Source organism: Rhododendron vialii, chromosome 9a, assembly GCF_030253575.1.
Source record: "Rhododendron vialii isolate Sample 1 chromosome 9a, ASM3025357v1".
NCBI classification, from domain to species: domain Eukaryota; kingdom Viridiplantae; phylum Streptophyta; class Magnoliopsida; order Ericales; family Ericaceae; genus Rhododendron; species Rhododendron vialii.
Genome location: NC_080565.1, coordinates 38,156,588 through 38,180,973, shown reverse-complemented (window position 1 = coordinate 38,180,973; position 24,386 = coordinate 38,156,588). Strand labels below are relative to the sequence as shown.

The following is a 24,386-nucleotide window of genomic DNA, read 5'->3' as shown; positions in this document are numbered from 1 at the left end:
CTGGATTTAAAGTTGTTTGTTTCACTTTCATCATTGCTGTTGCCATACAATGAATAAATTGCTTATTCCAGCTGTTAATCCTTCAACGTTCGTGTTTTCTACACAAATTCTTAACTCGAACATAGCATTAGACAATTTACCCAAACCATTGTTTGAGCAGTCTGACAATCATCTTCCATAAACATTCAATCTACTTACAATGGTAAAACCTGTTCACATACCATGCGATCTGTCCCTACATACTTCCACTGGCGAAGGGGAGGGGGGCAGTGATGGCAACTTTGCAGCGGCAGGACATTGTGGCGACCCCTTGGCACTAGAAGAGGCTTACCACTGCTTCCCGTTTATCTTTGCGTATATTTACTTTTCAGGCGTTGTTTAGTTGCTCACTACACCATTGTTACAACTTACTTTTCCTCATCCGCTCCAGCTACGTAATTCCAAGGCACTACACACGTGAAGTATATGAATTGCTACTGCTGACGAACCCCATACAAAAACATTGAACAGGCAACTAGTTATTGACCAACTGCGTCAAGACAGACAAAAATTAGGTCAGACTGCAAGCAGATTGGGGTGGAAGGTTGCAACATGATAATCCGCTCATTTTGCATTCCAAAAAAAGGAAACAGGTAGACGGATTAAGGTGCTGAGTTTTATTGCCATGCAAAATTTAGCTGAAATATTCAAAATCAAAAGCAATCTATGCACTTCTTGACTTCTGGCATAGTTGTCTGAATGTCTTATTTACTAATGTCTCCATTCTTTCCTCTAACCAGACCATTTCAGTTTTCGTCTTTGGCCAATGGCCATAGATAGGATATTTGCATGTCGGGTTTAGCATGCAAGGTTTACGCGTATACATGTGGAAAAGCAGAAAGTAATTGCAAAACAAATGTACACGATAGATATTTATAGACTTTTTTCATACCTGCAAGGCTGTAACATTAGCATGTAATCTAGTTCTCAGCTGGCTGCCTACCTTTTCCACTGGAATCGGAAGTTATACCTTGCTCAATACACTAACAAAGAAAGCAAATACAAAACAGAGCTTTCAGAACAGTAGGATACGCCACTGCCCACAAAAATAATACTGGATGTTCCAAATAACCAGGCTTAGAAGAGGGAGAAAAATTGAACACAGTTGATATGCTGTCAGATCATATTAAATATGCTTAGAAAAAGTCACAGGGAAACATCAGGGTGGTTCCTGTTTGTAATATCTGGGAATTGTGACCGTTTGATCAGTTTACCTATTTTTTAAAACATTGATAACAAAATGGATTTTAAACTGTCCCAAATGTTCAAATTGGAAGTGCTAAAAACTCACTAGATAGAAACCTTTGAACTTCACAATGTTACTTCCACACAAAATTTGACCACTTTGCAGTGGTTTTCTGGGATTCATGTCTAGATTCAGACACAAAATCAGCAAATAAGACATGATAAACAAATGGGCCCTTACTTACAGCAATGTATAAGCAGAAAGGTAAACCCAAGTGTGCAAAGACCCCTCTATAAAAATCTTGTTTTAACATGTAGATTCAGTAGAAGAGGCTGACAGATAAAAATTACAAAATTGTCGTAGGACTTTATTTCTCAACCATGTTGGCTTTAACTTATTGCTTACGAACACAAGATTTAGTGTTCCTTAAGGACAATTTCTTAATCCCGTTGGACATTTTGCTTTCCCATATGTAGTTCCAGTTTGCTTTCTGTTTTTGATGAAATATCTTCTTGTTGCTCATCAAAAGGAAAAAAAAGAAGCACATGCCAAGCCTGAACAATTTGGGCAATTCAGCATTCCAATACAAGGGTTAGAAGACAAACATACCTGAAGAAGATAACTATGCAGCCAATCCAGTGTTTGTGGGAATGTAGTCGCTGATATGTTGACGACTGTTAGACCCTGTTCATATAAGTAAGAAAACACAAAACCATCTATAAATGACTAACTACACTGCAACGATAAATGATATTTAGCAACATCCTTCACCAAATGCAACAGCATAGCTGAGAACCATTGGAAGTCTGGGTTTCACAGAAGCAGTATTTATGATGCAAGCTCTGTACACTGCTTCAACAGAAAGTGGAGGGTCCAGGTAACCAGGCCCCTCCAAATTGACAACAATTGTAAATTTTTCCTATCTAGTTGCGCCAAATTCATATTATTTGCTATACTTAAAACTCTTAGCATTCCGAGAAGAACTTCTATTATTCCTTGTGGTAGGAATGGCAACTGTTGTACAGTATTTACTTTAATTCCATTTATGCAAAGCATATCAAGAGTAAGATAATGGTGATCTTAAACTTCTACGCAAAATAGTTCAACATCGTACAAATGGATGCACGGAATTTTATCCATTTCCTCGGTCCAAATTCATTCATCCGACAGTTATTTTCGTGAAACGAGGATCACATCTAAGGTTTAGATTCTGAGGATGCAAATCGCAATTCAAGGAATTTCACAAAGAAGAATGGGACCCTTGACGCTACCGACAAGTAAATAAGGTGATGAGATATTTCAGACACATCTTACACCTTCATAATTCACTCCTAGTAGTTGCGGAAGAAAGGGAAAATAAGAAGAAGAGGGGGTAATTGAATCAATTAGTTGATGTCCAACAAAAGATTTGTTTTTGTGGGTAGTAGTCTTCATTAGGAGATCACTTGGTCAAACCAATCCTTACCAAAAGAGGAAATAGAATCAGAGAACCCACCTTTCCGATTCCCCTGACCATGAAGCTGCACTTTGTCTTATCAACAGCAGCTATCTTAGAACTAGAAAGCAATCTTCTGTTGAGTTTCTTACTCTAGTTTTGTCCAATCACACAAATGCCTGCGCTCGCATATTTTTAGTCCCTCAAATGCAGTGGAAAGAAAACGGCCATTCATCAAATGGTTTGCTTACATCAACAACCCCTAAACTTCCACGAGATTCACATCCCATCAAACTAACAAGAAATAAAGAAATATAAACACACACCTATGCTCAATACTCGTTAGTATCCTCATGTGTAGACAGAATCTGAGATTCTCTCGATTACTTGGCTGATATACTATGCCTAAAACTTATGCAATGCCTAATCAGTTAATCGTATTGCTTTGAACAAAAACTACCATACTTAATTGCTAAGTGCCCCAAGCATAGTCATCATCTACATAACTATAATGCCTTTATTCACAGACATCATTCACTGAAACCTCAAGGAGAGGGAAAGGTACTAGCCCCCATAAACAGATGACAATGAGCATACCTGTGACTTGAAAGAGCAAAGATAATTCTGAATCGTTTTTAAGTTGCTTATTAGCTTATCTTTGTCCTGACAGGAAAAACATAAAGGGAATAAATGAATCAGAAAAGGTCAAAAAAGTTATAAAACAATATCAGTCAAAAATCTGCAGCTTTTTTTTTTCTTCATAAAGGCACAGATCAAATTAATCATCATAAGATGAAAGAACCACACAAAAAAAAAGCACAGACTGTCGGTTTCATCCATCAACATGCTCCCCTAATGAGAACTACTAGAACCCAGAATTCACAGAAAAGGAGGAGAAAGATCCAGACGTATCTCCTTGAATTAGATCACTTAGCAGACAAGAACGCACCTCATCCATTTTGCTCCTATCTAAAGTGATGCTAGGCTGCTTCACTTTAGAAATTATGGCAAGTAGCCATGTCCAACACCTCTGGCCAATACCAAGTGGAGACAACCTTTTCAAAGTCCAAAAAATGGGTGTTTGCAGCAAACCAAGGAAACCTGGGAAGGAACACAGGCATATTCATGTATGGAGATGCGAATCCAGGGAGGCCATGGATGTCGCGGCCTGGCCAATCATAATGTCGTTTCCGGAACCCGACAAAAACCTCCTACAATGGAGCGGTTTGCACCTTATATGCTCAAAGTTTTCCAAAGGGAGCCTACGAGCAGAAGGAGTCAGTCCTCTTTATTAGACTTTGCCGTAGCTAGCCTGACCATTGCAAACAAAAGATAGGAAAGCTGCGAGTCATTAAGCTCGCTAGCCGTCCTCCTCCGTCAGACAGAATCCTTTCTTTCACACAACCTTCACAGCTCTCAGCTGAGTCTGACAGAACAGAGGTTTCTTTGAGCGGGAAATTGATTCTCCTCTTTTTCCCTTGTCTGATTTGGCAGACCTGGCAGAAGAAGAGGTTTCCGTTGCTTGTTTCGTGCGGGAATGGCGTTTACTTAGCCACAAAGCCCTAAGAGAAACAGGCCATTTCCTGGTTCTCATATCAAAAAACCAAACCAGCAAAAACTGGACAACGCAATTACATATTTCAAATAAGAACTTTTTGGAAGTTGGTGGGCATAGGAAGAAGTAAAAAATAACACTTCAAATGAAATGCAGATTAAGGATGGTTTAGCGTGCTTAACAAGACACACAAAGGACCAACCTTTGTTTCAAGTAATTTTTTTTTTTTTCAATCACACATTCTACATCCATTAAAAAGGAAAATAAACACAATAACTTAGAGACCGAAACTCATGAAGTATACAATAGGAAGGAAAGTTAACATTTCCGAGAATATGCATATAGTATTATATAAATAGATACATAGATATTACAGCATTTTCAACAAGTGGCAGGGGACAGTTCTACAGTGAGAAATCTGAAATTTCCAATACCTGAATTAGACATTTATCACTAAATGTGCGAGTAGATATCCACTCATCCAGTAATGCCTGCACATAAGAGAACTATATGTAACATATGGGAAAGTTAAGGATATCAGGTTATCAACTAAACCACACATATGAGGATATATTTGATGACAGAGAAAAGAAATAAGAAGGAAAAATGGAGTCACTATATTCCAGCTGAGATCTCAAGGATGTCAACATGTGGAACCAATAGAGAAAGTTCATTAAACAACGAGCAAGATTTCTGCACCCTCTCCCCTCCCAGAAAATGAAACATAAGTTACTACTAGCCACTACCCAGAAAATGCAAGTTCAAAGATATCCAAATTTGACTCGGGCCCTACCCCGTTTCATTGGCAATATGATTTGGTTCAGCATCAAAGTAGTTCTTTTGTATTTGTATATCACATATTACCAACATGCCTTGAATGGCAATAGAAAATGACTTCATGACGTATTTCTAATGATATCAAGAGTTGGAATGCAAATGCAAATCCAAATCAGTTATGCCCCTCTTTCTCGGAAATTATTCTGTCTCATTCTTTCCTACAATCATAGTTATGCTATAATAAAAACTAAAAAAAATGTACAAGGTGACCAATAAAGGAAGGATGCTTACACTAACCAAATGCAAATGAAAGCAACCGAGGCACCTTCTCAGTGGCTTTGAACACATACAAAAACATTAGCAGAGAAAAAAGAACTCTGGCTCACCTCATGGTCAAATTCAGCCATCTTTAGAACTATTGGTATAATTATAGGTTCAGAACCAGACTTTTCCTTTTTAGCAGGGGGATTTCCGCCCGCCTCTGGGTCTTTAGTTGTTTCACCTACATGGCCGGAAAACTTGAGAATTCAATCCAAGCAAGTTTTTCAGTTCAGTCATTTCTTGTCAAAGAAAGCGAAAATGTGACAACCAACAATAACATATTGTCAAATGACATTTCAAAGGAGATAAACCATAGCTTTTCATATTTCCATAGGAACCTCGTCCTTGTAGCATATAAAACATAGTTCTATAATGCACATCCCACGTATTCATGTCATTTCATGTCACCAGGTGTCCCTGGCATGGATAAGCTTAGACGTCTTCGCATTTGATATCACGTCATATTCATATCTTGCTAGCCTTTTAGCACTGTCCTCTAGCAAGCTGGGACGTAAGGGATGCCATTAGTAGATAACAAAACGTGTCCACCTTTCATTTGATACACATGGAAAGCATGTAACTTATGTATTGGTCATTCATGGCTTATGAAAATACTCCACCTTTCAGGAATTGAAGAATAGGATGAAGTGGTTTCCTTCCGTGTGGATTTGAAGCATAAGTGAGGACCTATACCTCTGTTGTCTATAGGGGGTTGCATTCAAACTATCTTCTTTTGATGTTCTTGTAATAGTTAGGGAAGTTTATAAGGTATCAGACTATGCACAGCTCTGAGGTGAAATTCGAAGTTATAATCCTTTTGTAAATGTTAGTTGCCGTTATATTGGACCACATAAGAAACGTTTCTGTTGGTTATGCACTCTGGTCCCTTGAAATTATATGATCATGAGATGATTTATGTCTGAATTGGAATTGAGATGGTTTCACCAGTGCTTTGTGATGACTAGGACCTACAAGGACGGGTTAGGGCCGTGACAAAGTTTTTGGGTAGGAGACCTAAAGGGAGAACTAAATGCATTCTTAAAATAGAAATGAAGAGTAAACCTTTATTGACAGAATCATTTGCAGCAATGTCAATTGATTCAAGATGATCAGAAACCTTGTTCAACAAATCAGCATGAATTCTCTCCACTGGAGTTGCATTCTGAGGAGCTCCGTCCCTATTCTCGCTGTGATTTCCACCATCGGTTGAAGGATTACTTTCGGTTTCTATAGCATTCTTGTCATCTGATGTCAAGGAATTTGGTTCTTCAACTTTTTCAGATATGTCAGTTGGTAATTTATTCTCATCATCCATCAGGTATATACTTGGATCCAAATGGATACCCTGCCAAGGTCATAAACAAACAATGGGGATCAGCAAAACCATGAACTGAAACACAGTGGCACACAAGACTCTAGTAATGCCTCACGAAATGTTACCATCACTTATGAACACCCGATAAGTGAGAGATAGTAGGCTGCTCATAATGCATTACATGCGAATTTTTCACTCCTGGTCTGTTGTAGCACCTGGTGTTTTCAATCATTTTTGTCTTTCTTTAGCAATTTTTTCTTTCTTTAGCAACTTTTTTTGTTTTTTTTTGGGCCTGGCTTGGAGACACCATTTTGTTCCGAATTTGTTTCTTTTTGGATTAATGTCTTATGGATCTTTTGCCAAAAATGCTAGACTGATATATTCTTCTCGGAGGAAACTATCTCCTCCCACCCTGTGGTAGGGCTGGGCATTAGCCCGTGACCTGCGAAGCCTGCCTGTAGGACTCAGCATGGGGTATTTTCTATGCATGACAAGCTTGGGAAGAGAGCTTGAACTGAAGCCTGACACAATCCATACAAACAATATCTTTCTGCAGGTAACAAGTAGGCAAGTATCGCAAATATATTACACTTTTTGTTATTTATCATTGTTTCTTAAGATTAGAGGAGGAAAAAATTATTCACAAGCCTTGAAAAGAAGCTAATAACAGGATAAGGTAAAACCCAAGCCCCTCCAACTACCGCAACAATATCTTCAAGTTATGACATTTACACGGGCAGCCTCGACCTTATAATCCCTATGTAGGGCAGGTTGCAATTTGGGTTGCTACATCTTTTGTTTGTATATCTCCATCACTAATTAGTGAGGTGTTTTCGCAACCCGTGAGAAATCTCTCTTTAGTCTTTACTCACATAAACAGATATATGTGTAGTCTTACAAACCTGTTTAATTCCACGAGGAAAGGAAGGCAACTGTGACACTACACTATCCCATCCCATCTGTTGCCATTCTAATCCACCATTCCATTTTAGGTTATTCAATCTAATTGTCCAATTTGAAATATCAAAGTACTCAAAACTTACCATCTAACCATGTTATCCTTGTAAAGTGAACATATTAGTGTAAATAGATGGACATCTTAGAAAACAACTCCGACTACGTTAAACAGTGTGAACATATTTGAAGCCTGTCTTGTAACAAAGTTGAACTTTCATGCTGGAAAAAAAGAAATGGAAGGAGGAAGTACTAACTTATAAAGTCTCTAAGGAATTCAGTTGTAAACCCTATACGACTTTTCAATTTGATTGTCAACTGTGGCTATCCTCCCATGTCCAACATCCCATCAGTAGCAAGTGCTTAATTGCTTATATAAACCAATGTTCATGTTCTACTTATTAAATTTTACCAGCCCTAGCTATATTCATTCTGCAAGATTATTCAGTAAAATGAAGTCAAATAAGTTGAAGAAAAACTGATAATTGAGAACGAATATTTGATTCGACAAGACAAGTTTACAAAGATGGATTTTTAAAGGGCCAACTGCACCTCAATAATAATTGGTTTTCCATCTTTCATTGCCTTCTTAAGATCACCAGCCAAACCTATAAAAGAATGCAAGTTAAATGATGAAGATAACATCTCTTAAAAGCTCCCAAACAGCTAGAAATATCCTCATTATGTACAACTTCTTTACCTTTTCGAACTACTCTGCATTCTCTACAAAATTCGGTAATTAGTTCCTCGGAAGAGTGGAAATCTCGTGCCCATACAGGGGAAGATGCCAGTGGGGCACTGAATGTGAGATAAAAGAAGCATAAGCATGCTGGTTTGGTGCATTGAAATACCAAGGCATTGGATAAGATAATTCTAATGTACATCCCACACCTTGAAGCAAGGAATATTGTTGCGAAAAAGAAACGCACTCCATATATAAGTATCCATCTTACACTTTCAAAAGTACAAATAAAGAAGTTCTACTTTGTACTTGTAGAAACTAATTAAAAATATTACAAGTTATAGAAGAAAAAACACTGAGAGATAAAAAAGGAGCGAAGTCCATACACATGTGACATGACCATAGGAAACCTTTTCCTCCTCCTAGCAACTACACCACTTCCAAAAGGAAAATAGTATCATGACATTCAATTGATTCTCTAGACATGCACATGCCTTAAAATGGACAAGATTTTTTTGATAAGTACCTTAAAATGGACAAGATGCATAGCAATATGGACAGAACCAATAGATGTCACTAAAGAATTCTTCTGACTGGATTTTTCAGCCAACACCACGCCAGCATGATCAATTTATGCATAGCTGCAACCAGAATACTTAAGCAAACCAAATATTGCTCAAAGGGATGCCCTGCAATCTGGCAATTATCCCCTGTTCATGATTTAACTAGTGCACCTTTCAAATGAAATTACTTTTTTCAAATAAAGTGTCATCACCAATAACAACAATCATAAAAACCAGTTATAGACTGGCCAAAAGGCATAGAATCTGCACCACCTCTATCCTAGACAGAAAGTTACACTTATTATGCACAATAAAGTTTATTTTATTTTTCATGGTAAACACCGCAGAAAATACAAGTAAAAGAGCAAGACTTTGGTTACATACTCGGTTGCTGTGCGTAGCAATTCATAAACCATATCTGTCTGCACATTAAAGATAAAAAAAGCAAAACGTCAAGTGGATAAGCATACGATGCAAACAGAGCTGGTAGAATTTCTGTGCAAATGAGCATTTACCACGAGGGCATGGGCGTTTGTGAGAGAGAGAGAGAGAATCACCTGCAAGACATTTGGCAAGTTTAGCCTTTGAGCAAGTTGGGTAGCAATTGTTGACTTCCCAACACATGCAGTACCGCATACAAGAATGACCAACGGCACTCTCTGATGGTGAAATCTGAAAGATGGTAATGAGGAGAAGGAACATTACTATAGAATGGAGAGAAGGAACATTACTCCCTGCTCTGCCTTCATCAGGTCAGTACAGGGCAAGGAGAACAAAGGAGACAACTAGTAGTAGAAAACTTACTGACCTTGTCATCATCTTGTAACGGTTTATATACTCTTCGCCATAACCTCGCCGCTCCATTAACTGCAAATAAAGTCTGATAATTAGACCTTATTCATTTGCATCTGATATAAACAAATTCAGACAAGTTCTGTTACAGCATTTGCATGGTTGTTTCGTCACAGCCAAACTAATTTGGATGCATATACGAATGTGCATGAAGACGTGTCAATTACACTTTTTTAGAGAAATCTCTCCCAAATCTCAGTCACATTAACCTTGGAGGCATTTGCGGAGGTGAAAGCAGGCACATTTGGATGCAGAAACAGTATGCCTAAATCCGCTTTCACATATCTATATGCAGAAACTACCGGATATCCACATCATATGTTACAGACAGCAAAATGACTGTCTGCAGCAGTAGTGATGCCAATTTTTGTTTAAGAAGCTGCAGTTAATCTGTTTTTCATGACATTACAAAGTAGGACTCATCTCAACCAAAGGGGGAGGATTCATGGGAGGTGTGGGAGAATAACCAATTGAATGATTTTTAATTTGAAGACAAACATGGAGAAAAAGGTTTTGATGTTTGGCAATGGTGAACTTAAAGGTTGCCAACAACCTGAACTTCAATTAGCAACCACTGTTGCACTATCCATCACCTCATAATAAACTGCCATCCGAATTACCAAAACTGTTTGATGTCAGCTCACCTGTGGAAATTCTTCAAGTGCCATAAAGCAAATGATAAAAGCTTGACCTTCAAATTTAGTAATGACCTGATTCCCAGCAGGCTCAAGCACAGTTAGTTTGGCTTTATTTTCATTGTTTTCTGATTAGTGTAGATGTCTTATCTCTTAACCAAGACACTTCGGGGGGGATAGGAGATATCATACGCCTATCAAAAGAAGAAGAAGATACCATACAAGTCATGACAGCTAGTGATATCCGAAAGGGCGATTGTTACCTCCAAAAAGTGATTCACTTTCTCAAATAAGAAGAGCTGAACTAATATTGCAAGCCTACATAAATGTAACCAAATCTGAGCAATAGCCTTCAAGGTTGGTGCAAATAACATTAGTTCTTAATACTTCGTGCAAACCACAAAAAACCTTTTTCTTCTCCTGATTTTCACCCTATAACGTTTTGGATAAACAGTTTTCAATAGTATTTCAGGAATTCTCCTTTCCAATGTAGACCAATGTAAATAATACTAGTAGCAGGTTAGGACAAGGTTTCAGGAGAACCTCAAGCTATAACTACCTGAAATGTGGAGAATTGAAATACATACTACAACTAATGACCGAATAGGCGAATACATAATTGGAGAGAGAGAGAGAGAGAGAGAGAGAGAGAGAGAGAGAGAGAGAGACCTTAAACAAATTAGCTTCCAGATCGGATTGAGAGCTGCAAAACATTATACGAATGCATTTAAAAAAAAAAAGAACTAAAAGGAAACCAAAATAATAGTAGAAACCAAAAGGTAATTGGTGAAGGCTTACACATCGAGAAGGCTATTGTCTATGAGCAGCTTTTTGAGTTCAAGAGCAATTTTAATGGCCACGTGATTAGGAATCTGTAATAAGAATATCATGATTCATAACTCGAAAGTCCTTTAGACAAGAATTTCTATAAAACTCGAGGAATGAATTAACGAACGAATGGACCAATAAAGTGGTAGTGTTGTGTACCTTAGTGACCGTCAACATTCGACTGAGCAAGAATCTGGAGAGGACGTAGTAGTGATCCGCATTATCACCCAACCATACCTTCACCTGAATCAAGAACAAAAAAGCAAAAATCAAAAGACGAAGAATTTGATTAATCGACTGAGGCCGAAATTGAGTTTGTACAGTTACCTTAACGAAATCGTATTTGGAGGAAGCTTTCGGGATTGAGATTTTGACGGCAGGCGTAGGTACGTCGATTGGATTCGATTCGTCGTCGTCTTCATCGAGTTCTTCTCTGCGGGTGTTACGGTCGGCGATTATCACTCCCTTGTCTTTCCTCATCTTCCTTGTTTTGTGTTCGTGATTTTTAGAGAGGGAGAGAGAAAGTGATTTTATGAGCTGTCCGTTCTGCAGCTTTGAAGAAAGAATCCGTACATACTCCGCTCTTCATAGGAGGACGACGGTGTTTGGGCACTCTGGCCGGAACCTTCTACACTGGACGCAAACTTTCAATACATCATGGCCGTAAACTTTTTACTCTGGCCGCGAATTTTTTCAGCACGACCGCAACTTTTGATTCTGGTCACAATTTTTTGCACTCTAGCCACAAACTTTTAGTTTTACATCATGGCCGCAAATTTTTGCACTTTATTCACAAACTTTTGCTCACTCTGGCCGCGAACTTTTGCACATCAGCCGCAAACTTTTACATATGGACACAAACTTTTGCATTATGGCCGCAAATTTTTGTACTTTAGATGCAATGTCCAAAAAATAATAATAATGGGTCCAAAACAACTTTGAAAATCCTTTCAAGCGGTTCAAAATGTTTCTCATTTTTTTGGAAAAGTAATCTGACATAAATATTTTTGAAATTCATTTTCTTGGAAACTAATTTTATAAAGTTTTCTTGGCGGCCCTCAATTTGTTTAATTTCAAATTTACCCCATAAACTATTTGGAGATATGAAGTGGGTTTTTGAAATGAAAGGTAAATTTCAAGCCAAAAAATTATGTGTTTACGCAAATAATTTTTCTACCAATATGGATCTTGTTTGATAGATTTCATTGAGATCTTTTATACGGTGCAAAAAAAATCAAAAAATTATTTTTCATTTTCATTTTCATTATATTTGAGTTTGAAAATTGAAGAAAAAAAACTTTTATAAAAAGAAGGGTTAGTGGAACACCCTCTCAAAAGGTTAACATCAAGTTATACAGTAGTTGGTCGGAATCACTTATAAACTATTTCTATTTTTCCAGTATAGGCGATGTGAGACTTGCCCATCATGGGCTCTCACAATAACAAGGGCGCATCATCATTACACTACTCGTATTTTTATTTATCTCTCTACCGTTTAAGTGGTTATAATAATTAAATTTCATCTTTGACCTTTCTAACTGCTGGATAGTAACTACTTGTAATTTTAAAGTAACATATAAAAAAAGGAAATTGATTTCTACACTTCATTTTTTGATAACCACACCTTTTTTTTTTGAATTTTTGTGTTGAAAATGTATGTATTTCTTTCTAAAAGACAATAAAGAAAGTGTAAATATCAAAAAAGGAAGTATAGAAATCAATTCCCATAAAAAACTACTCTCCTTGCTTACATATAAGATTGATCCCAAGATGAGTTGCAGTTCTAAAAAAAGAGACTAACTTTTTAAAAGGAGCTACGGAAGCCTAATCTCACGTGTCCAAAAGTATTTTAAACAATTCAGATTAAAAATAAACTATTACTAGTAAAAGATATTTATTACCAATAATACTTTAAAAATATATCTCAACCATTGATTACCGAAACGAACAGCTGATATTGCACGGCTCTATGAATAACTTATTTATGGCCACATAAAATGTAGCAAGTCAAAAGTTCAAATACCATAAAATGCTTGAACTCCTTGAAGAGCTACACCCGATAACCATCCGGCATATGTGGCTCGAGAGAACTACCTCTACAGAATAGACAGGGAAGAAATAACCATGCTCATGGCAATTGACAAAATGTGGAAACTTGAAAACAGAAATCCTTAGTCTGAGCCGACTTCCCGAACTCGATCAAGAATCGTTCAAGTGGCAGCCTAAAGAAAACCCAGGAGATTCTAAACCACGAGTACACGAATATCTCCCAATGCAAACCCGAAAAAACAAATGCGATTATATATATATGTTCAATTTTACCCGAATATAAGTTCCTAAAACTAAATTCAACCAACAAATCCGATACCGCCAATCTCAAAGCTGGAACAAAAGACCCTTCGACAAAAATGCCCAAAATTGCGACGACAATAAGATATCCAACAATACGAAAATCAGCGGTATCGCCGCGGATGGCATTGTGGGCAGGATCAACCAAGATTACCTCGAAGTATTTGTAAGTAGAATCCTGGAAGAATAAATGAAGAAAAATTTACAAACATCAACTTCCAGATTATATGCGTAACAACCTAAACAGCATTCCCCGTTAATGTAGAAAATCCTGTAATTGGTTCGAAATTAATGGCAAGGGACTCACATACGCGAAAACAAAAAACCAGGTATTTCCTCAAAACAGGTACAATTAAATTAAAACCACAAGATAGTCATATAGTCAAAAAATATCAAACAGTAATAAGTTCTGTCAATACATCTCTTGGAAAAATGATTTCCAGGTAAATCTTCACTCGTTTTAAAAAAAAACAAACAAACAAGGTCACTATCTTCACTTGCAATTTTCTTCTCAGTAAAAGCGACTTGTAGTAATAGCAAAGAGTGAGATGAAAATGTGGATTGAAAGACTTTCTGAACGCACAAGTGATTCTTGTACGAACCTCATTGAGCCAGTATGAGTTGAGAACCTTGAGGCCACCCACCCAATTTCCGACCAGCACGTTCCTCAGCAACAGAGCGCTTGCTGTGCTGGAATTTCAGTTGAGTGACACCTTGGTTTGTGGGTTTACCATAAACAATACCCTTGGGAACTGGTCGCTTTCGCCCTCCACATCTTACATGGACACGGTAGATCACATAGCCCTAAATAAAGAATTACTTTCAGTAGCCATACAAGAAGTAAATCAAAACACCAGAAAAAGAAGGAAGAATACAGCACCCTAGTCCCTATCAGCACCCGTTTTTGCCAAGGGAAAATAGGGATGAAATGAAATTCAGACAAAAGGATTGTCAGACGGTCTATGTATTTCATGAGCCTGAATATTTAAGATCCTTCCAATGAGAACCCGAAAAATCCACGCCGGCTTGAACCATGAAATACCAATTACCACAATTAAGTTTACATTGCTTTAACTGGACAGCATTAAAAAAAACTACTACACGCTCCGCAAAAATGTCCTGCAACATACAAGTTTGTCACTTTGTCTCACAAAATTTTGGAGCAAACATGTAAAGACTTGAGTATATCAGATATCTAAAGGTATATAAAGCATTCCACTACACTAAAGCTGAAGGAATTAGAATCAATAACAAAACATACTTAAGAGGACACGTACAGGCATTGTAGAAAGTAGACCACCTCGCCACCTCCATATTTGTTATAATCACATAGTATTAAATTTAAAGCCTGAAAATGACCAATCTGTTCATTGTTGGTGTCAATGGGATTCAAGGCTATCCCCTTAGCCTTGACCCCCCCCCCCCCCCCCCCCCCAAAAAGGCTATGCCCTTGCCTTCTTTTTTGGTGTGTTTTTATAAAGAAATAACTCACCACAAAAAAATAAACAGCAAAACCACAAAATAAAATAACTAACAAGAGTTAATGGAAGGACGCGAACATCAAAACACATCATATACCTGCTAGGCCTTGTAACCCAATCTGCAGGCTTTATCAGGACAAGTAGGGTGTGTGACACGCACGATGGAAGGAAGCTGGCGATATTCCCAGCACCTCAACCTCAGAAGACACCTCATCAAATCTGATTGCTTCTTCCTCCATATCTCTGAAAAGTAAGTGTAAGCCCCTAACATTATTCCCAAAACAAACACCAAATTTACTTAACAGATGTCAGACCAAAATGTTTTATAACTGTAGATCAGCATATATGTGCTGCTGAACTATCTGAATATTTCATGCTTCCATGAGCTTGAGCATATCAATTTAGATTGCGATAATTTTCTATAAGGTTCACCCCACCCCCAACCCCCACCCTAGGATTCAGTGAAAAAATTACTACCTGACCCGTAAGATCATCTGCTTTATGTATGCTATTCAACACCTCCAACTTCAAAATCATTTCTGATTCCTTGATCAGAACCAATATATACATCTTGTTGGAATAAAGATGCAACATATGATAAACAGCTCAAATTCATAGCTTTACAGAAACAAAAATTTTCCTAATGTATGAACTTGAGATAAGTTTGAAAATTCAGACGTATATGTATACAAAGCCAAGGGTATCAACATTCTCGTAGATATTGATCTTTGATAACACAGCCAGTAATCAGAGCCAAAAGAACTCATACTGACGAGTCATAAACTTAGGAAAAAAAACCAAAAAAAAAAAAACCCTAAAACAACCCAAATCCGGTACCATATGAAGCGCACAATGAAAGTAACGAAACCCAAAAGAGGGTCTAGCTTCACGTCAAAGCACGATGAAAAAATGAAATCATTCATACCATTTACGCAAATCTATGCATATTAGGTGAATTGGCGTAAAAACAAACAAAATCTAGATTTGCAAAAAGGGGAAAATACATCGAGAAATGCTTACCCATTGTCTGTTTGTTTTTGTTCAAGTAGAGATCTATCTGAGTCTCTCCCTGCTCGTTTGGGCGAGACAAAAAATGAGTGAGGCGAGGGTTTGAATTAGGGCTTATACTTTATACGAAGTGCCACTTACCAAATGGGCTGCATGGGCTATATGAACGAGGTGATTGAAAAATTCGAATTACAATAGAGGGCCAGAATCAATTCGCAAAGAATTGAGTGAGACGCCTTGGGGGAAATATGTACGAAGACTAGTGTTCGGTTAGCTGCATGCGCTGGCAATTATACATCAGTAGAAACTCGCGTATGACAGACGCGAGCTTGGTCCAAAGGTCGTCGACCGGGTTCCAACTAAAGAGTGCATCTTAAACACGCGAGGTATGCCAAAAACGACGTCGTCCATACTTGTTAAGACTTCGCCGGATCAACCTGAGAAGTCACTTGAAAACATGAATTTGTCGAATTTGTCAAATTGTGAGCCCGTTCCAGTTCATCACCATGATCGAAACCCTTCATGTTTCAGAGATTGTAAAGAGTATAAACCTGAAAAGAAATCCTTTGAATCGAGTACTCTTTGAATCATAATCGGAGACAATAAGTGTGAATTTCTTTTTATGAAAATAGACTTGACCACACTCTATCAAATCCATTGTCATTATGGGTTCTACGACGCGAGTTCGTCAAATTGTGATCTCGTTCCGATTGATCTCAGCGATCGAAATCGTGCAAGTTGTAGAGCTTGTGAAGAAGATAAACAGTGTCAAATATCGTTTGAATCGAACTCTGAAAGATCATAATCGAAGATGATCAAAGTGAATTTGTTTTTATCAAAATAGATTTAGCCACACAGTATCAAACCCATCCATTAAAGCAAAGATTAAATTCACTCCCGACGACGAAGGGACGTCCCCGACGGAAAAGGAAAAGGAAAAGGATTCTCACTCCATTTCTCAACAGGTCTGCTTCTCTCTCTCTCTCTCTCTCTAAAGGTATTCTTGGTTGATTTTCCTTTGAGATGTTGCCTGATTAATTAATTAATTTTGTTTTCATTGCTCTGGAACTTGTGCTTCGAAATTTAACAAAACTTTGCATTATATTCCAAGTGAATCAATGCAAACATGTTTGTAGCTCATTAAAGTTTGGGTAGTCCTATGGTACACACCCCTTATTAAGGGGTGTACCGTACGCATCATGATTTTAAACCCTTGGATTTCAAAGTAAATAATCCGGACCATTCATTTATTAAACCAATTAATAAAATAAAAAAATGGCTTAGCAGGTAACAAATTGTTCTCTCTTCTTTGACTTTCTCTCCCTCTCCCTCATGTGTAAAATACTACAAATTATATAACATAACCACAATTGTTATGACAACACAAAAAATTGACACTTTCTTACCACAATGTGTCGTACCAAAAGAAATCGATCAAAAAATACTAGATACAAGACCAAAATATATCGTTGCACAAACAATAATTATTATACCCAAACAAAATACATGTCTAAAATATCACAAATTAAATATTGTATAACTTAACATCCTAACAGTCCTGATCGATCATTTTAAAAATACACTCACTAACGACATTTAGATTATACAGTCAATTTATATTTGGTATGAAACCTAGTCATCTATTGTAGTTGAATGTAATGTAGCCATGCGACTGTGACACAATAATGACGATCAAATCCGTTGAATTTTTTATGTTTGTTGATTAAGTCACCTACGTAATTTTTTGTCTCAATCAAGTTTAGGAAGCTCCATCATCGGCACGCAAATTGAATAATAGAATGATATTTTCCATCCAATTAAGTGTCTAGTTATAAGCCATCAACTTCATTCTTGATACGAATGACCTAATTAATATTATGTAAAAGATACACGATTTTGATAAAAAAATAAAATAAAATAAAATAAAAAAATACCTTACGTGGGGCTCAGATAGTGCATTATTATATTTTAATGTTGTATTGAAATTGAACGATAAGATTTGTTGAAGTATGAAACTTCAAGGACTAACTATGTGATTTATTCTAAAAAATAACATTCTTTTAAAAAAAAAATAGGAACGAAGGGTTTAAGACTTGAACCCTAGATCTTTTAGATAAATGTCCAAACTCCAACACCTTATCACTATGGTACATAATTGAGAATTTGTAATTCTAAAGGCTATTAATTATATAATATTTTCTTGTATGTAATGGCTTTATTTTCAGGCTGAAAATTTGAGAAGATAGAGGCCTCAAATGCCTCCGTCTTAGTGATGGGCCTGTACTTGTAGATCATATTATAGCTATGTCATTGGTGTAAATCAAAATGTCGACTATAATAATTTTTTTTGAAAGAAAGTACAATGACAATAAATTTACAAAATTATTAAGATTTTACTTCCACGACCTAGTTCCAAGGACCACCATTAAATTTGGATTGGTACGCATAGGGTGAAGGTTTGACACCGATCCATGTGTTAAATATATAGTGCCAATTGTTAAGTGCACCGCCCTAAATATTAATTTCACCGATCCATGTGTTAAATATATCGTTTACTGAACATTCCGATTGAATTTTTTTTATACGACACGTTGTGGGTATGAAAACGCCAATTTATGGTGTTGTCATAGCAAATTTGGTTATATTACTGAATTTGCGGTATGGTATTTTGCTAATAATAACTATCGTTAACTGAGCATTTCAATTGAATTTTTTTATACGATACGTTGTGGGTATGAAAACGTTAATTTATGGTGTTGTCATAACAAATTTGGTTATATTACTGAATTTGAGGTATGATATTTTGTTGATTATAACTACCATTAATTGAACATTCTGATTGAATTTTTTTATACGACACGTTGTGGATATGAAAACGTCAATTTATGGTGTTGTCATAACAAATTTGGTTATATTACTAAATTTGTGGTATTTTAGACATGTGTTATTACGGAATATTTTAATTAATTTCCTTTGGTACGACACATTGTGGTAAGAAAACGTCAATTTATGGTATTGTCATAACAATTATGGTTTGTTATAAAATTTGTGGTATTTAAATATGTTTTCTTTTGATATGACACGTTGTGTTAAGAAAATGACAATTTTAGGTATTGTCATAATAATTGTGGTTATTTTCTAAAATTTGTGGCATTTTACAAATATTTTTGGCTTGGGTATAACAATTGTTAATTCTGGTACGACATATTTTGATTTTGTTACGGAATATCATACGAGTCAAAAAAATTTGGTACGATTCATTGTGGTAAAATAATGCCAATTTATGGTGTTGTTATAATATTTGTGGGTAACATTATTTAATTTTTGATATTGTACGCATATATTTGGTTAGGGTACAAGTATTATGAATTTCAGTACGAATAATTATGGTTACATAATAACAATATTTTTTAATTATGGATAACCTGCTCATGACCTGTTCAACAGGTAAATTTTAATGTACAAGTCGTAACTAGAATCATAAATATGCATTAGAAAACCAAAAATTGGCATAATGAAAATCACAAATTGTCATAATTTAGGCATACGGTATACCCTGTGTACCATAGCTTCCTCCGTAAAGTTTCAAACCAAGCTCGAATAAGTTACTACTGGGCTCGTCTGGCTTATGATAGACGAAAAATTCAAACTAATGAGATTGACACGTGTTCGGTTCTATTAAAGCTTCTTTGAGATCAGCTCCTCTCATACATAAGCTAAGGTTGAACATATTTTAGGTGCTCGTGAATCGATGCACACACGCTTGTTTGCTTGTGTGTGTGATACTGGCGTTTATATAAAATAAATTAAGCCATCCCACTTGTTTCAACCACTTGATCTGCAGTGGTTTCATATAAAATAAATTTCTCGTGAATCCAACAGTTACCACATAAACTATTCCTACAGTGCATTCCTAAAGTTCTAACGGTAAAAAAATGTTGATGAATCAGGTTATTGCTCATTCATGGTTGTGTTATCCTTAGATTATCCATTTCGAGGATTTCAAATGTTTTTAAAATGTGAGCCTGTGAGGTTCAAGTTATGTCTTATCCTTTCGAGTAGTTATTGTTATGGTGTTGTCAGCAATGGCTTAATCTGAAGCATCATTGAAATGATCGTTTATACGCTTATTTAGTGTTTGTTTGGATTAATTACCCAATGCCCCCGGAATGAAACTTTTCTGTGCTGAAAATGTAAAAAGCAGGCAACTTTGTGGAGTGTAGTTCGCTCAAGAGTTAAGCCGTCTTTCAAATTTGCTTTCACTGTCATTTCAGAGCTTTCTTTTCGAGAACTGGACATCTTTGTTCACTTATCTCACGTTTCATTGTTGCAAATAGACTCGAATCATCTTTCTTCAGACCGATTTCTTAAGGGATTTTTATTGGATTGTCATGAATCTTGTTCTCATCGTACAATTAGGATACTAGCACTAGTATCATGTCAATACGTATCATATGGAATGGTTGAGTTAAGTACTTGACACTTTCCTCCTCAAATCCTCATATTGAATATGTTCAGTTTTTAACAGGTATAATGTGAAAAGTGATATCAGTTTCTTCTTAATTCCAGTGGGCTGCATATCACAAGATAGGGCATTTGATATGAACTGAAGGTCAACGGGAGTGGAAGGTGACATCTCTAGATCTGTACCGAAGTATATTGCAAGGTTTTTTTTGTTCGTATATAGTGGTAGATTACAAGTCAACCGAAAAGAGGGGACCAGTGTCAGATTCAAACGATTCGAGATTGTCTCAAACTCATTTCTTTGTTCAGCAGAGGAGGAAATTGGAGCAGAAATTAATCTCGATATGTCAGTTGGAGATCTTCCATGTTTTGTTTTGAAACCAGGAAAATTCACGAGCTTGAAGCTAATAAAATTCACCTTGAAGCTCGTGAATTTCACTAGGATAGAGCTTTTGATTTTCACTTACCCGAAAGCTCGTGAATTTCACTAGAATAGAGCTCTTTAATTTAACTTGAAGCTCGTGAATTTCACTAGGATAGAGCTTTTGATTTTCATTTACCTGGAGGCACGTGAATTTCACTAGGATAGAGCTCTTGATTTCACTTACCTGGAAGTTCGTGAATTTCACTACGTTAGAGCTCTAAATTTTAGCTTCGCTTGAAGTTCATGAATTTCACTACCTTGAGATCGTGAATTTCACTAGGATAGAGCTTTTGATTTTCACTTACCTGGAAGCTCGTGAATTTCACTTGGTTTGAGCTTAGATTATAACTTTCCATCTTGTTCCTTTGGTGGCGGTTGCTACTTGCGAGGTTGTTACAAGGGCTTCCGCCAATCACAAGGTCAAAACCACCAAAGTTACTCATAGTACGCTCAAGACGATCGCCATCCAAACGCATCACATCTTCAAACTCAGTAAGCTTTCCCTTCTGGTTGGTTTAGTCCCACCAACCCCGGACTATATTCCTCATTGTTGCATCATATTGATACATTTGATCCAATATTGATATATTTGGCTCCGCAATATATGAAAATATATCAATATATCAGTGTTGCATCATATTGATACATTTGATCAAATATTGATATATTTGGCTCAAAATATCTATATATCTGTGGGCACGCGACTCGGAAATTTTCATTTACAAAAATTGGGCGCGGCCCTTTTTCGGAAAAGCGCGGTGAAACGCTTCGATTCAGAGTCGCCACTCGGGTTTTGGCGGTGAGAGCACCCAATGAACCGAACTCGAAAATGTTTGCCACGTTTGTTTGATTTTTGAAAAAGGCTTTGTAGACTGGACCGTCGTTACCTTCGATATCTGAGGTTCGGGAGCCAGGTTACGAGAGGGGAAGGGCTTTACGGCACCCCTCTCGCCCAATCCGGAGATCGGTCTCTACTCGGGCATTTTTGTAAAACATTTGCATTTTTCTCTCTTTTGATCATTTTTAGCCAGTTAGGGCGGGGGAACAGTTAATGGGGTTTAAAATTGTAACAAGTTGCAATTCATGTGGCAAAATGTTTATGGATGATTTGCTTGCAATGATAAACATAAATTGAGAACAAGCACTGAGCAACCCGAATAAATTAGAGTACGCTGCTCTGCAAGGTCGTGAACAGGCTCCGTATCAGCGTGCACTGATCGGATCAGTGCACGCAGATAGGACCTACGCACGCCACAACCCAACTGGCGTACTCCACTCACTTGGTTTCTCAGTCTTTGTTTGCAATCCTCTGGGCTCTGGAAAGGGACCAGCGCACACCCAGGACAAACCACGCAATTAATAAAGCAAAATATATACAATTACAGCTAGATAAAATGGCTTCAAGCCACGAAAGAAAACAGAATACCCCAAAAACAGTGTGGGGACAGGAAAAAGGCCAAGGTTAAACTAAGATGCAAGGGCCAGCCACTGGATCCTGGGGAAAACTGCCGTACGCCAGTTGTAGACAACCGTGCGCCAGTTTGACCCTAATCCAATGCTTGGCTTTGCATCATCTGGGCTCTGGAACATGACCAGAAGGATCCCAGAGGCCTTTTTGAACAGATAGAGAGTAAGGATAAACAACAGCAACTCTAAACGTACAGAAAGCAGTAAGCTGATTATTTAGCATGCTAAGGTGATTGACAGAAATGTAAAATAACAGAAATGATGATCCATGATCCCCACGCCAGTAGTGCTCGTACTGCCATGACTGGCGTACGGCATAGGTGTACTGGCGTGCGCCATGTCTCATCTCATACGATCGTTGTATTTTACCAGTTTAAGGCCAGGACTAGTATTGCTTACTAGCCTGGGCCTTACTGGTTCCCTTCAGGAGCCGAAAACAGAAAAGAACGTAAAGGTGGTATACCTTTTTGTGTTGAGGTTTGAAGGAGGTATTGAGCTTAAGGCTTGATGATAGAGGCTTAGAAAGTGACTGTATGTCAGTAGGGTGTGTGGAAGTGGGTTGCTTTCCTTTCTCTTGCAATGGAAGAAAAGAGATAGAGAGCAAGAAGAGAGGTGAAGAAGGCCTTTTGCTTCTTAATGTGTCTAACCCCTTGCAAATGAATGCAAGGGGGGTATTTATAGGGGAGAGAGACTGAGATCAGTCTGGTGCTAAAGCCCTGTTTGGCTGGTTGCTTGAGGAAGGGAGCCTCCCATGCATTAAATGCACGAGACTTGCCTTGATGGGGGGTGTAGGAGAGAAAGGGGACGGGCCTGGACGATATAATCATCAGGGACTACTGTGGCCGACGTCAGGGTGGCACAAAAGTCTCGTCCATGTGGCTGAATAAAGTTGATTTGACTGGAATTTACTGGCGTGCGCCACATATGTACTGGCGTGCGCCAGTAAAAGCTGAGTCAACGTTCGATGACCGACACGTGGCACATGACTGGCGTACGGCATCAAGGTACTGGCGTAAGCCAGTTGGGTTTTGCTGGGGCCGTTTCGCTCTGGTTTGAAGGGTTTGACATGGGTTTGAAAGAGGTTCGGGACGCTCTTGTAAAGAAGGCTGGTAGCGGCTATTACAAAGGCCTAAGTCGTAAAACTGTTGAATTATTTTTTAACACAGGGGTATTGTACGCAATACACCCATGTAAAAATGTTGATCTGTTTTAACACAGGGGTGTTGTCGCCAATACCCTTATGTAAAAGTTGAGCATAATAGTGCCTCACCAGATACCAACTTGTAGGCCACAATTGTGGCGAATTCGGAAGTGCTTACCACAATAATGTGTACAAATTAAAAGATCATACGGTGTTTAGATATGGTTAATGTTGTGGATTTTTTCTTACTTAGGGTGTTTGTCTTGAAGTTGTAAGTTCACAGTTAATGTTTCCTTACGTTGCGCAATGCAAACTCATCGACAAAGGACAAGGGTATCAAATTGCAATATTTTCTCCCACATTCACAATCATTCAAATACAATAGTAGATGGCGATCGGTAAGGTTGTTCATGAAAATAAGGCCGGAATAGGCAAGGAAGCCTTAAATAGGGGGAAATTTTACACAAAGGCCTAAGTAGACCAACGTTGGTATCTGGTAGGATAGCTTTTTAGCACAGTTGTATTGTACGCAATACACCCATGTAAAACTGTTGATTCTCTTTAACACAGGGGTGTTGTCTCGAATACCTCAGGGTAAAAGCTGAGCGTAATAGTGCCTCACCTGATACCATCTTTGGAAGGAAACTTATGAGCAAAAATTGTGGCGAATTTGGTAGTGCTTACCACAATAATGTGTACAAATTAAAAGGCCATACGGTGTTTAGATATGTTTAATGTTGTGGATTTTTTCTTACATAGGGTGTTTGTCTTGAAGTTGTAAGTTCACAATTAATGTTTCCTCACATTGCACAATGCAATCTCATCGACAAAGGGCAAGGGTATCAAATTGCAATATTTTCTCCCACATTCACAATCATTCAAGTACAATAGTAATTGGCGACCAACGTTG

At 37.6% G+C, this 24,386-nt stretch overlaps 1 protein-coding gene and 1 pseudogene across 4 annotated transcripts; both read right to left on the bottom strand.

Moving 5' to 3' along the window:
* Position 1: 1 nt before the first annotated feature.
* Positions 2-11,707, bottom strand: LOC131300029 (uncharacterized). Of its 4 annotated transcripts, none has more exons than XM_058325659.1 (16): positions 11,470-11,707; positions 11,302-11,385; positions 11,113-11,186; positions 10,984-11,017; positions 9,636-9,694; positions 9,385-9,499; positions 9,212-9,249; positions 8,283-8,380; positions 8,135-8,190; positions 6,376-6,658; positions 5,379-5,494; positions 4,650-4,706; positions 3,258-3,323; positions 1,835-1,909; positions 932-1,022; positions 2-529 (listed from the first exon to the last, which is right to left on the bottom strand). In XM_058325659.1, exons 1-15 carry the CDS (start codon positions 11,620-11,622, stop codon positions 960-962), a joined length of 1,371 nt encoding a protein of 456 aa, XP_058181642.1. In that variant the 5' UTR covers positions 11,623-11,707; the 3' UTR covers positions 2-529; positions 932-959. The 4 variants fall into 4 exon arrangements, with proteins under 4 accessions (XP_058181642.1, XP_058181645.1, XP_058181643.1 ...); XM_058325662.1 differs by having other exon boundaries at positions 40-479; XM_058325660.1 differs by having other exon boundaries at positions 40-476.
* A 1,442-nt stretch (positions 11,708-13,149) lies between these two features.
* Positions 13,150-16,207, bottom strand: LOC131299875 (large ribosomal subunit protein eL15-like; annotated as a pseudogene).
* Positions 16,208-24,386: the final 8,179 nt, after the last annotated feature.

Bases quoted from the DNA above. Each gene is read 5' to 3' on its own strand.
- LOC131300029 (XM_058325659.1), bottom strand. From the start codon at position 11,622: ATGAGGAAAGACAAGGGAGTGATAATCGCCGACCGTAACACCCGCAGA. The intron at 11,187-11,301 runs GTACACAACACT...TTCTTATTACAG, and splicing joins GAATGTTGACGGTCACTAAG to ATTCCTAATCACGTGGCCAT. The intron at 1,910-3,257 runs GTATGCTCATTG...TTATATGAACAG, and splicing joins TTTGCTCTTTCAAGTCACAG to GGTCTAACAGTCGTCAACAT.